Source organism: Ciona intestinalis, chromosome 6 (genome assembly GCF_000224145.3).
Source record: "Ciona intestinalis chromosome 6, KH, whole genome shotgun sequence".
Lineage (NCBI taxonomy): Eukaryota > Metazoa > Chordata > Ascidiacea > Phlebobranchia > Cionidae > Ciona > Ciona intestinalis.
The window spans coordinates 1,805,748-1,820,045 of NC_020171.2; the positions used below are offsets into that span (position 1 = coordinate 1,805,748).

Genomic DNA, 14,298 nt, shown 5'->3' on the forward strand with positions numbered 1-14,298 from the left:
CTATTACGTTTCAAGCGTCGCGTGGGGATTAGTCGTTAAAGGTTTTCAGGTTTAGATAAACAGCTAAGAATGTAGTCAGTTTTAATACAAATATGAAATCCAATACGTATGATGTAATTTTTATCTGAAACTTTTTCGTATCATATTTATAAACTGTCATGTTTGTATGGAAACTGGACAGAAAATCCGTATTGTTTAAACAGACTTTGATTAAATATCTATACAAGTTATATAGTAGGGTGGGGAAAGATGGGACACCTTTTCATTATATTTTCTCGTCTCATTTGATAGTAAACAAAGAACATTCAAAGAAATATAAAACCGTATCCTCACGACCACCATAGACCGTTGTTAATTGTTTAAAATAGATGTGTCAAAAGTGTCCCATCTTCCCCCAGAGTACTATATACATTTGTATATTGGCATTTGTATAAATGATAAATGGGTTTTGTATATTTATATGTATTTGTATAGGAGAGAGGCATTTATACAGAAGGGTAAGTCTGTTTGTCGGTTTTTGGCCGCTATATTTAACTTGAATTGGCCGCGTATCAACACGCACGGCAGTTGGAAGTTATAGGTTAAGCTTGCATTGCTTGAATGCATGCAGTGTGTGTGCGCACGTTACAGAGTTTAACAATGTAGCGTTTTCCGGTGGCATGGAAAGCTGGTTCGCTATTTTCAAACTCCTGCAGTTGCTTATAAGCTTTTTTTTAAAAAGTATGAATATTGCATGTTTAAGTATTATGATGTGGGCAGTAAGTCACAGCCGTAGGGGGTGATACAGCCTTTGTTCGCGGTGATAAATAAAGTTAAGACAAAGCTTCCATAACAGGCGAAGTTAAAAGGCTATTAAAGAGTATAGCAGAAGCAAAACATTTTATGTAAAAGAAAAGTTTCAAATTTCCAGTGTACAGAGAACTGGAGCGCCTATAGATTTTGTGGAAAGTGTCGAGGGATCTCTTTGTGTTATAAGACACCAAGAATACGAATGTTGGTTGTATATTTTAAACTTTAAAGGATTTTAAAATGAAGAATGTAGCTTGTTTTACCTTAGAACTACAGTCGTTATGTCATTGTTTTCATACACCTCGTTTTCTGTTTCATACACCTCGTGCCCGCTTAGGAGTTACCATGTTTGTAACTTATTTATCCTTGCATGGTAAGGCAATGACAGCAGTCACTATAACACAGGTGTTTGGTTTCATACACCTCGTGCCCGCTTACGAGTTACCACGTATGTAATTTAGTAGGCAACAATTTCTGACTTCTTTTAATCTTTACTTTACAGATTTCTATACGATAGGGTTAATAATGGCGAATGTATTGCATAGCATTCAAAGTCGACTGAAAAGCCGAAAGGTGCTCGGAGTAGGAGAAGGTGCAGACGGAAAGATTCCACGATCTAAGGTAACGTGTATAAGTTTAAATCAGATTGAAGACATTACCTAACCGCATAATGCGCATTTTTCGTACTTTTTACTAAATTACAGGAAGCGATTTACTCTTAAAGCTGTAAATTTGTCCTGCTTTGACGCACGGGCTTTTATATAGGATAATAAACTTGACAGTTTTACGACGACAGTAAACTTTAAACATGATGGTAAAATTGCTTCACAATTTGACAACAAAATCTTATACTAACCGCGTGTGCTTACGTAGTTAGGATTTATAAGTAGGTAAATTTTCGGGAAATTTAACAAACCTGTTGAACAAGAATATCCATTTTGGTGTCAACAGCCAGTATATATATAAACCAAGCGTGACGAATAAACAAAACAGACTTAAGTTGTTTGATGTACTGAGGCCAGTGTATATCCAAATTTGCAACAAAAATTTTAGGAATTTTTCGTGAGAAAAAGTTTTGTTTTTGGATTTAGTGAGACCGTCACAAAATTCCGTGGGAAAAAAAACAGCCCAAAACAGTATACGCTTCCCCCATAAAACATCATGCTCTTTTTCTATAGATATCCCAATTGCTCGGATGCAACCATTTAGAACCATGGTCGCTACAAAGTGAGGACTACCCTGTGGGACTTCGGTTGTTTCAGTGGATTATGTGTCTTGCTTTTCTACTTGTTGGGAGCGTAGGTTATATTAATATGTTTTGGAAGCATTCCTGTCTATACTAGAACATATATAGCAGGGTGGGGAAAGATGAGACTTTTAGCACACATAATATCCAAGTATCATAATCGTGTTTTAAACAATTAACAACAGCCCGTAGGAATCATGGGAAGACTTTTACAATTCTTTGAATATTCTTTGTTTACTACCAAATGGGACGAAAAATGGCTACTCTATATGTTTTGGGACGGGGCATATGCTTAAAAGTATACTAGAATATATGTTGTTTGTTCTGGTTGAAAAAATAACATATAGGATTGTGATCTGGTGAAAACGTAACCAACAAAATCAAGTCCAACCACTAGTTATTAATAGAGAAATATATTTCGCCTAAATGGCATCGCCAGTCTCTTATTCAAATAGAAACTATATATGTACATCAGATCAGGGTCAGATTCGCGGAATTTATTATACGTCATATAGGATTGTGGTATAAGATGAATAATGTCAGCACATAATGTCCCATATTTCCGAATCGTGTTTTAAACAATTAACAACGCTCTTTTAGGGTCGTAATAATACGGTTTTATATTCCTCTATCGCATTTAAAACAAACAGCCCTAAACGACCTCCCCGAATTTTACCACCGATATTTATAAAGTGAACAGATGTGTATGTATATTGGGCAGTTTAATAATGTTTGCTATAACGATAAAGCAAACACATCATAAGCCACAGAGATGCTTTTTACGTCACGTTTATTGAGCCGCTTTTTAAAAACCCATCAGAATAAAAAAAACGGCACATAGTATTTTAAACTGAAAATGAATGAATGAATGAATGTAACTATAGTTTACCTTAGCGTGGCGGGGCAACGGCAGTCGTTATAACACGGGTGTTCTATTTCATACATTTCGTGCCTGCTTACGAGTTATCACGTAAATGAATAGAAATAACTTATTTAACCTCGCCTGGACAACGACAGTAGTTACGGGTTGGGGCAATTGGGGTTAGGCGTCTTTGTGTCTTGCACAATAAAACACATGCACACAATGGTAGCAGTGTCGAGCCTCGAACCCACATCTTCAGCTTAAGAGGCAGGTGCTAACTAGCCATTACACCACGGCGCCAAAAGTATATGTTTATTGAATTAAATATTTTATGCATTTTTAGATGAACTTATTTTTTCCGGACAATTTCTATGGCGTGTTTGCGTGCTCTTTAGCGCCACACGAGTCAACGGCCACAGTGAGCCACCTAGCGAGCAATATTAGAACAAGTTATATGGATCTGATGACGTCATCAGACGAGCTGCGTCACGACGCGGAAAAATTAGAAAAACAACTACAACGTCTGGAAGATTCAACGGTATTTTCGAGGACGTTTTTTTTGTTGTTTTTTTTTTGCTAATTTATTTAACTTTTTCTTACATTTGGTTTATTAATTGTTTAAATTTTTTAGTTTTTTTTTTAATTTTTTTTGTAGTTTTTACAAGTATACTGCTTTCTTTTCAGCGGCTTTCGATCCTACCCGTCAGAATGTATGGTGCAGCCGTATTTACACTCGCTTTACTGTTTCTGGTCACAACATTAAGAGACATACACGACCGCAGATCAGTGCGGCTCACACTCTTCCTACAAGCATTGTTTCTAACAGTGGAGGTGATAGGTATGTGAACAAATCTATGAATAAATCTAACTTACTTTATCCTCGCGTGGCCGGAAAACGACATTCGTTATCACACGGGTGTTCATACACCTTGTGCCAGGTTACCAGCGTGTCTTGCCCAAGGACACATACGCCCACAATGGTGGCAGCGTCGAGCCTTGAAACCATTACATATTGGTTACAGGTAGGCGCGCTAACCACTATGCCACGGCGCCGGACGTGAGTTAATATGAATGAATGTAACTTATTTAGTTATGGTAGAAGATTTAGTTATATAGATATAATGAATTCATGTAATTAGTGTTAAAATGACAGTCGTTATAACACGAGTTCTGTTTCATACACCTCATGCCCGTTTACAAGTTACCACGTATGTAACTTTGTGGGTGAATATTTTGGAATTTTTCCCGTTTTTTTTTATGCTATTTAGACAACTAATAAGGACCACTGAGTTTAATATGTTGTAACATTTTGTAATAATAAGTGTACATTTTACGCTATGTTTTTTACGCATATTTTTGTATGACAGTATCTGTAACGTCGGGACTGCACCTCTTTAGCGGCACCGCGCGATCGAAGGTAGTTTGGGCAACGCTATCACGAGGTGTCGCCGGAGGGATAGCATTTTTCTACTACGGGAGAACTTCAGGTCGGCCGCGAGAAAACGGACAAAAATGGCAAGACTGAACAAAAGGAAAAAAGAACAAAACGAGAGAGAAAGAGCCCGAAAAGCAAACTAAACTGGAGACTTGCATCCCAGTAAAATGGAGGGACATTCCAAATGTTTGTATCTTGCTTATTTCTGTGTTTTTTTCACAGTTTATAAAAACATAACTGAAGATTATGAAATTTGGAATTGTTTTATGGTAACTGAGTACCTTATGGTACAGAAGAGTTATGTTTAACAACTACTGATCATAAAACCAACAAAAGGGTTCCAATAAACAAAAACAAATCCAATTTAAACTTTAAATCACCTCACGACGACAACAACTTGGCAGGGCGCATAAGGTAATATATTTAAAACAAATCATGACAAAGTCTTTCCATTATAACTATTCTATTCGGCGTGGGTAAGGTCCTGCAGGGGCACGCCATGGGACATGAGATGTAGGCCAGAATTGACCCATTACCCCAACATACAGGGTCATCAGGGTGCTACTGCATGGACCCCACCAGAGAAAAACTCCTGTTATAACAGTTTCATGTCTGAATAACATTACAAAGTATTTTATTGTGAAGAAGTGATGCCAGGTAAAAAAGCAAAACATGATGAAATACGGCAGTTTAACCAATAAACCTATGAAACTTGGAGATTTAACAACTTTTAAAACATTTTTAAAAACAGATCAAATAAACTACAGTGTTTTTTTAAAACCTAAAACAACAATTTTTGAAGAAATTTTGGCAGCAAAAGTAACAACTGGTTAGTATTTTGTTGTGTATGTTAAACAACTAATGTGTTTGGAGTCAGATTTGTATAAATGATGAAATAAAGTAGAAAATGCTGGTAAACTACAGAAAACTGTTTGATATGACTCTCAAATAAAATTGCGTTAGTTTATATCAAAACAATAAAAAATGAAACTTTTTAGCAAAAATAAAACTTAATTTATGAGTGTTGCACAATATGAAAAGTGCACATTTTTTTCACTTAAGCAGCACAAAGCATGAAATTTACAATGACAACACTGCCGCAGTTTAGTATGGTGAGTAATGCCGTACCAGAACTTAATTTCTACCTGTGTTTTAGCACCAGTATGTTAGGAAACTAGAAAATATCGCAGCTAGTAGTTTAGCAATTGCAGATTTTTATGAAAAATAAAGCATGAAAAACCATGTTTCATTGCACCGTACATTTGGTGTTCGTGTGTCGCATAAAAAAGAAATGGTTCAAAATAAAGTTGTACCCCCTTCCCTTTGTAAATAACTGAATTTACCAATGTATAAAAGGTATCTGATTTAATGTCAAAAACTACAGAGCCCCTAGCACTGGATGTGGCTGGCAAATATGGTTTGAAAAGTCGTTTCTGTTTTGTAGCCAAGCCCCACACCCCATACACATTGGCCCCTGGGGGTCTAAACGTGGACTTAGCATTGGATTTTTTAAAGTTTCTTCATTTTGATGGGTTTGGTGCAATGTAGGACCGTTTGGTTGGCAGTTTGGCATTGTAGTGTTATTGGTAGGCAAAGGGCGCATACAGCAGCGGTGCTTTTTGAGATAAGTGTCAATTTTGAAGCGTTTTCCACATTTGTCGCAGGAAAACGGCCGCTCTTCGGAATGAGTGCGGGTATGCCTGTTGTAGTGACTGCTGCGATCTGTTGCGTACCCGCACATCTCGCATTGGAACCGCTTTGGGGGCAAGGCACTTGTGTGTGTGGGAGATACAGCATGGCGGGAACAATTTGGATTTATAGAGCTAGAGCCTGAGAGTTTCTGCACTGCTTGTTGATGGTTAGAAGACTGTATTGGTAGTTTAGCACGAGGCGGCCTCTTAAGGGGTTTAAGCTCCCTGGTAAAGTAGTATTCAATGATATTGGAGATTTATAGAATTCCAGATGTTGCGACAATAATATGTGTTAACTGTAAGGTTATGTTAGTATTTGTCTCCCATTGGACATTGCTCTCGTATTCAAAGAGGTTGAAAGTGTATTTTATAAAATCTATCAAGTTGCAACAAAAAATGTTAGCTGTTACTAGGTTTGTAATTGTTTAAAGATATTTTAAAAATGAATTAATTTTGCTATTTGCAATTTGTCCAGACAATGAATTGTGTTAGCGGTTAGTAGATTAGTATTTTCTGAAGAAATTTAGTATATTTCTGAAGAAATTTAGTATTTTTCCGAGCATACTTTAATGAAAAAACAATTTTAAACTCCAGTGGTTTTTGCAAACTTGCAAAATTCTAAGAGTAGACTTGCATCCCTGCAACATATAAACCAAACACCTTTTTAAGCAGCAAATAAATTGGCACCTTTTTGTCACCACTGTTGAAAAGTCCTTGAAATGCGCATGCAAAACCAAGCCATGCAAGCTACTATACGAACCTAGTTAAAGAATGGGAAGGTGCGGTTTTAATCCCGTTCATTTCACACTGAATGTGAATTTCTTCCTTATTTAGGCCGTGTCTCATTAAATGCCGCCTAAACAGAACAGCAACTTAATATACATACATACACATTACCACAAAATATTTTGAAAAAGCAAAAACACGCATGCGATTTTTCATCATAAATTGATTTTTAGAACGGTTTAGTTGTAAAAGTTTTTGTGTGTGTGATTAAACTTATTAAATTGTTTTTACAATCTTTTTAAAATTTCAATTTTTCTTCTTTGTACTGCTACAACTGTATATCAAACCGTATCATATCAAAGTCAACATTAAACACCAAGAAAAACAAATTATAAAAATAAAATAACAACATGCATAAATGTAAGAACAGGCTAAACATCATTTCTAAACTTTCACAATATTCCCTCGACTGTCCCTACATATCATATAGGTATTAGTACAGAATGCAGTTCACACAACATTATCTGCTTTTATAAACTCATCATAAACAGTCTATATCATTTCATGAAGCAGACAGTTTAGTTTTAGACCTTTTGCTGGAGATTCAGTTCCACTAAGAACAAACAAAAAACACAAATCAACAAATAAAATGTACAAGCCTTTTTATATAAAGAACATCTCTGTTTTTACTACTTATATAAACAACATAAATCATAAACTAATAACCGCTATTAGGCAATAGGCATCTACAAATAAATCTATAAATAACAACATGCTACAAAGTAAAACCGTAACACTGGTTAGATCTAGCAATAAACTAGCTACAAACAGAAACAAAATAAAACACCACAGTCTACAACATACTAACAACACAAATCACTGAAATTGTCTACAAATTAAAACAAACAAAAAAACGAACTATCTAGAATGTAGAATCTACTAAGTAAGAGCTACAAAATACTACAGTAACAACAATATTATTATTTGTCAAAACAAGAACATAAAATAAACATAAAAGCTACAAAATATTCCTACAAAAACAACAAAACATATCTGTCTGTCTCACTGTCTGCATTTTACCTAACAAGAACACAAAATAAACAGCACTCTCTATGTATATACTACACAAACAACAACAAACCTATAAAGAACAGCTGCCTAAAAACAAGAACAGCCTGTCTAAATTAAAATACAAAACACACACATACCGATAATGATCTGATCTTCCTGTACTGTATCCACATGTCCCGCATTTTAATGGTTTGTCCTCTGAATGTGTGATGAGATGTCTCTTGTAATGGTCACTTCGGTTGGTGCAGTATTGGCACGTTTCACATTTGTATTTTACGTCGGCCTGAGTGAATATAAATCTTAAAAATCTGGAAATTTACCTGAAAAATCTGCTGCATGTAAATGCCGCAAAAGATGAAGTTAGGTGCCAATTGCCGCTGGTTTGTGGCAGGATACCGTAGCCTTGACATGCTACAGACTTTTCAGGCGAATATTAACAGTTTTTTTTTAATTTCCCAAGCAAATTCATGACATTTGCCCAAGAAATGTTAATCTCTGAACGACAGAAAACATATTAAAGTTTTAAAACCACATTATCCGCTGAAATAACACTTACATTCTGTTTGTCTTGGTATTTAAATCGGATTTTTCTCGACTTTTTCGGTCCTGGTGTCTTTCCACCACTTGGGGGAGAAAGAGGATCCTGACTGTGCCCATTAGTGGGCAGTACAGAGGTAACGGGTGTCGCGTCAGAAGTTGTTTTAACAGGTTGCTCCGTCGGCTTTACAGATTCTAAAACACAACAACAATAAAATAAAAAAAACATATGTAAACATTGGCATAAGCTGTTGGAATAGATAAGGCATATGATGCTATAGACATAAACCATAAATACATAGGTATAGCTAATAAAAAAACATAGCTTTCATTATGTTTACTGCTATTCACTATATGTTAATGTTCTTTATTTACAATTTTTATTTAGACTCAAACTAGCATGCAAAAATGAATACAGTTTCCGTCCAGCAAGTCTAGTCACACCTTAAGCAAATATTATTTGGAATTTTTGAACCTTTCAAAAGCGATAAGTGTGAAAGCGACACTCTTCAAGTCCAGAAAAATAAAGTAAAATGCAAATTTTATGGAAGAGAAATTGGGTGAAACCTAAATTTTTCGTTCAGAAGTATTGACTGTGAAAGAGATAATTTTCAAGCAGGGCGTTTTCAGGAAATTACAAATTTTGGGCCAACTCTATTTTGAAGCATTTTCTTACGATACTAATTTAGTAATTTTCAAATAAAAAATTAAAACTGAGCAAACATATGATACTAATTTTATTAATTTAGTAACTTTCAAATAAAAATAAAAGATTAAAACTGAGCAAACATATATATATATATAATGTATAATTTGCATATATACTATATAGTAAGATAAGGGAAGATGGGACACCTCTTTATTCAATTTTTTCATCCCATTTGGTAGTAAACAAAGAACATTTCAAGAATTATAAAACCGTATCCTCACGACTTCTATGGACAGCTGTTAATTGTTTAAAACAAGATCAGAATATTTGGATATTATGCGTTAAAGGTGTGCCATCCTACGATATATATATAACATACAAGTTGCAAATTACCTTGCGTTGGTGACATCTCCCATTTAACATGGTTTAATTGTGTGTGAGGTGATGGTAAGTTGATATGATGTTGTTGGGAAATATGACTTGATGAGGTGGGCTCTGTTGTGTTAAGGTATTGTTAATATAAGTTATGGTAATGTTATACTTAGTATGGTATGTATATTATGTCATATTTTTCTTTTTATTAACAACTTAGAATCATATGCCACATAAGTGTCACGTTATGGGTGCCTAGGTTGACGTGTCATCCTGATTTTTAAAACAGGGCCCAGGGGTGGCATAACATGTTTAGTACCACTGTTTTAAAACAAAAACATTTTTTCCCTGTTATTAAGTGTCTATACTAGACTATACAAACAAGCAGAGTCAAAGAATATTGCTTTCACAAAATTAATCAATGAATTTCTTTATGTATTGCACAAAAAATATATTTAGATTCTAAAAATGTCCACCCAGATTTTGTAAAAAATTTAAAAATGACACCTGTGACAGGGTAAGGGGTACAAAAAAATTTATAGGCATAATTTGATTATCCTATTGTTAGGTATACGGTATGTAATTTTCAAATTATTTGACTGCCAAGTTAATAATTTCTCCCCACACCCTAATTTTTATTGTAGTACAATTATAAGTTCCCTTACAAAAAGTCTGTACACAAGATTTTTTTGGGAAGTTAAGTTCTTTGTCCAAAATAAAAATAGGAAATTATAATTATTAAAACCAACAAAAACAAAATGATCACAGACTCTCAGATATAAAATGACAAAATTTTTACAGAATTCAAAATAAACTACACTTTATTATATAGTAATATTACAGTGTAAGGGTTAATATCACAGTGTATTTAAAATTACCTGATTGCCACTTAGGGTTAGAAGGAGCCACCATTGTAGGGGGGTCCAATGAACTATTACCAAGAGATAAAGAGACCTGCCATGGCATTCCGCAACCTATGATAAAATAGAATAACATTTCATAGTATTGGTGACACACGTTTATAAACACAGGGGAGGCAATGATAGTTAAATCCACAACTTGACAAACATATGTAACCTCCTTGGTTATACCTTATAATGCATCGGTGGTTATGTTTTCCAGTCTACATTTTTTTATGAATAAGATACTGACATCTAGGGATATTAATTTAGATAAACATAGGAAGACAAAGATAAACTCAATCCTGTTAAACCAATTTTACCTGATTGGTTAAACATGCTTTGGTATTTATGTTATAGGTTTACATTTTTTGAATAATCGCCTAATGTCTGTTGACACTATTTTAGAAGAAATATATATAGCCTATCTCTTCGTTGGGCGAATACCTCGTGCCGGCTTACGAGTAACCAAGTATGTAACTTATTTATTTTTGCATTACCAGAAATCGACAGTCGTTATAACACAGGTGTTCTGTTTCAACACCTCGTGCCCTCTAACGAGTAACCAAGTATGAAACTTTTTCTCACCTTGCATATGCTGTTCATTAGATGCATGCATCATGTGCGATTGGTTCATGTACATATTGTCTGCTTCAGGTAAACATGGGCTCGATAATGTGGGGGGGAAATGCTGCCCTGTGGTGTAAAACAAATGCCAGTATTTATCAAGGTATGGAATCAAAAACAAAAAGACTAAGTCAGTCTTTTAGCTATCTATGCTTGGTAAAGGTTTTATAGCCATTTATTTCATGATGCACAGTTTTTGGTGTAATGCAAAGGGAAATAGGCACAAAATGACACAGATTATAGATTAATGAAACAAGTATGCGTAACAAATAAAAAGCTGGACAAAATGACAAGGTTTAATGAAACAAACAAATAATGTGATTTACATTGTGTAATACGTAAAAACACACTGACCAAACGACATGGCTTGATAAAACAAACCAACAATCACTGTTACAGTTTGTAGCTTATATTGTGTAATAAATATAAAAACATTGGCCAGATAAAAATGATTATTAACATAGTTGGGAATAGGCGGTGGTGTCTAGATTAATATAACAAACAAACGATCAATGTGGCAGTTTGTAAATATTAATTTATACAGTTATGAAATCGGCAGCAGTGTCTACTCTAGATTAAGAAAACAAACAAATAAATACCGTTATAGTTTGGAAACAAAGCAGCTGCCCTTAGCATGTTGAGACTAGGATGGTGGAACGCTTCATGTTTCATTACTGGAAGGAAGTAGGACAGTTACCATTAGTTACCATGAATTGAAGTGGGAAAGATCACTACGTTAGTTGGATTTTACGTTTTGGCTACATTGGACACAAATTGAAGAAATCATATGCTTAAGTTAGGTATATATTTATAGAAGTGGTATTTTTAACTGTCATTGCCATGAATTAAAGTGGCAAATATCACTATGTTAACTGAATTTTACGTTTTTGGCCCGTTAAACAGCTTGCTGGTTTTGAAAGCTTTGGTATAATTGGTTCAGCCTTTTTTTAACTGTCACTGCCATAAAAAAATAAATAAAAAAAAAAAATGTGATCAGATTTTACTAAGTCTGTACAGATAAAACACCACTCACCTGGACCTGTTGTTGTATGGAAACCTGGCACGTGAACATCTTGTGGTGAACATGGATCATTTAAACCAGGATGTAAAATCCCAGGTGAAGTTAGACCATCTTGCATTGCTTCGTAAGGTAGCAAAGGCTCAGGGACTCGAATGGGTTTCGTGTTCTTTCTTCTAAATGACATTTTTGGCCATATTTTTCAGGGGTGGGTATTTAAATGAGTCTGGAGCCTATTTGAACTACAATGTACGATATTGTTTAAATGGCAGTGAATGTAGAAAATGAAGTCATAATTAAAATGGCTTTTATGCCCAAGAACACATTATAAGGAAAATAATCTAATGTAGACAGACATACCAGATTGTAAAGTTTGCTTTTTGTGCAAAGGAAAGATTTACACAACTTTTTTGCTCTGTTTTTTTTTTGTCTTAAACAATTTTTTGCGATGTGTTTTTTTTTTAAATAATTTTCTCTCTGCTAAGAGCATTCTTTACAATCTGGCAGACACGCACAAATACCAATGCCTAAAGTGTGGGTGGGCTATATGCTAATCAGTGTAGCTACGTGGGAAATAAAAATACAAACAAGAAAAAAGCATTTTAGAGTAAATAAAGCAGAACCTGCTTAGCTTAAAATGATGCTAAAAATCTAGGGTAAAATTACTTAAATACAATAATTAAACTAATGTTTTACTATGATACACCAGTAACAAACGTGCATTAACACTTTAAAATAAATTTTGTTGACAAATTTGAAATAAAATTATGCTAAAATTTGAGCTGGTTATACGAAAAATAACCAAATAAGCCAATTTTTATAAAACTTTGTTGAAAAATGGGTAAAATTAATTATGATAGTTAAAATTTACAAATAAGGACAACATGTAAAATAAGGTATATATTTAGGGTAATGTGGGACATCTGGCCTAAATTTAATAAGGACTTTACCCACAGAGAATAGAAGCATGTATACATAACTATTGATGCCACACAACATAGATAATCCCACTAAAAACATGGGTACTGGTGAAAATATTGAATTGAAAGTCATGTACAATGAACATTGTACCTCACATGCTGGTTGCAACAAAAAGCTGATATTACAAAAGAAGAAATTACGGCAGCGAAATGTCAAAAAGGTCGCACGCACCCTCACTCATATCTAAGTTGAAGTAATAGTCTTGGTCTGAAGGTAGTGGGGAAAGACTGAGCAGTGGCTCGAATGTATCACTGCATGGGAAATCATCTAAAAAGTTAGTGTCAGTTTGCATGCTTGGTAGAGGCAACTCTGTTGGTTTAGCTGTTTCAGCTTGGGGTGGAGGGGGTACAGGTACCACCACAGCAGGACTACTTGTGTCTTTGTTGACTAATAGAACGGATACAGGGCCAGAGGTAGATTTAAGGTGAACTTGGTATCTTTTATTTGGGTCAGCCATTTCTGGTATAGGAACTTCTAGTTGGGTTCCAGATGGTGCTTGTATTGCAAGCAGTGTATCTCCTGGAAAACAACGACACAAGTCCTCATGTGTTACATATGCAAGTTTGTTATTATCCACATCGTCAGTGACATTACGTAGGCTCTGATGTACGCCAGTCTTCTGCCGATCCAGGTCTAGCTCAGTTTGTTCAAGCGATTGTATTTCTTGCCGTAAAATGTTAATTTTTTCGGCTATGTCCCCGTCATTGCACTCAGGCCCAGCTCCTTTCCACTGGATACTGTTTTTTGAGCGTTTTTCAATAAGTCCAATTCCTTCAAGGACGTTTGTGATGTCATAGATCCTCCGTTTTTGTCGCACAGCCAGTTCGTCTGCAGCCATTTTCAAGTCCAAAACCCCATTTTGTGCGTTTTTCAGCAAATGCACAAATTTGGTTGTTAAAAGACCTAACGACTTTTCATGACGACTAGTGCTGGCTAAATCGGCCATAGTGTGCACTGTAATTTATTAAAAACATAATTTTAGGTGTTTGGTATTTATCGGAAATCGCATAAAACATAGTACTATGCAATTGTCAAAATTAATATTTTAGGCTGCACACACACATAGTACTAGTACGTTGGTAAACCTTAAACAAATTCTGCACAATGTATATTTCATAGACAAAATGTAAAATAGTAACACCGACATGTAAATATAATATACCACACATTTTACGTATAATATGCCACAGGCTTACGTGCACGCCAAAAAGTATCCTGTCCGACACATGGCATAGGTTACTGTACAACATTATATTAACAGAATCATGTAAACATATATCACATCGCAAGAGACTTTAAAATTGCTTTCATAGCCGCTCACTTGAAAATATTGAAGTGGCGTTTCAGGCGAAAGAACCGCAAGTCACAAATTAAAAGGGGCTGTCTCGGCTTTGA

At 35.0% G+C, this 14,298-nt stretch overlaps 3 protein-coding genes across 6 annotated transcripts; 1 reads left to right on the forward strand and 2 right to left on the reverse strand.

Annotated features, from left to right (window-relative positions):
- The first annotated feature begins 417 nt into the window (after positions 1 to 417).
- On the forward strand, positions 418 to 4,695 carry LOC100180866 (tumor protein p53-inducible protein 11). The gene is made up of 6 exons (XM_002130172.3): positions 418 to 497; positions 1,292 to 1,410; positions 1,968 to 2,087; positions 3,241 to 3,435; positions 3,582 to 3,735; positions 4,265 to 4,695. Exons 1-6 carry the CDS (start codon positions 461 to 463, stop codon positions 4,420 to 4,422), a joined length of 783 nt encoding a protein of 260 aa, XP_002130208.1. The 5' UTR covers positions 418 to 460; the 3' UTR covers positions 4,423 to 4,695.
- Positions 4,696 to 4,949: 254 nt separating this feature from the next.
- Positions 4,950 to 12,166, reverse strand: zf(c2h2)-70 (zinc finger protein ZF(C2H2)-70). Of its 3 annotated transcripts, XM_018812163.2 has the most exons (9): positions 11,938 to 12,166; positions 11,504 to 11,578; positions 10,866 to 10,973; positions 10,257 to 10,352; positions 9,400 to 9,501; positions 8,377 to 8,552; positions 7,958 to 8,103; positions 6,784 to 6,879; positions 4,950 to 6,248 (listed from the first exon to the last, which is right to left on the reverse strand). In XM_018812163.2, exons 1-9 carry the CDS (start codon positions 12,107 to 12,109, stop codon positions 5,711 to 5,713), a joined length of 1,509 nt encoding a protein of 502 aa, XP_018667708.1. In that variant the 5' UTR covers positions 12,110 to 12,166; the 3' UTR covers positions 4,950 to 5,710. The 3 variants fall into 3 exon arrangements, with proteins under 3 accessions (XP_018667708.1, XP_026690557.1, NP_001122381.1); XM_026834756.1 differs by lacking the exon at positions 6,784 to 6,879; NM_001128909.1 differs by lacking the exon at positions 6,784 to 6,879 and having other exon boundaries at positions 5,711 to 6,162; positions 7,983 to 8,104; positions 8,474 to 8,552; positions 11,938 to 12,162.
- On the reverse strand, positions 12,165 to 14,279 carry e2f4/5 (transcription factor protein). Of its 2 annotated transcripts, XM_026834759.1 has the most exons (2): positions 14,100 to 14,279; positions 12,165 to 13,857 (listed from the first exon to the last, which is right to left on the reverse strand). In XM_026834759.1, the coding sequence occupies exons 1-2, from the start codon at positions 14,134 to 14,136 to the stop codon at positions 13,040 to 13,042; spliced, it is 855 nt and encodes a 284-aa protein (XP_026690560.1). In that variant the 5' UTR covers positions 14,137 to 14,279; the 3' UTR covers positions 12,165 to 13,039.
- Positions 14,280 to 14,298: the final 19 nt, after the last annotated feature.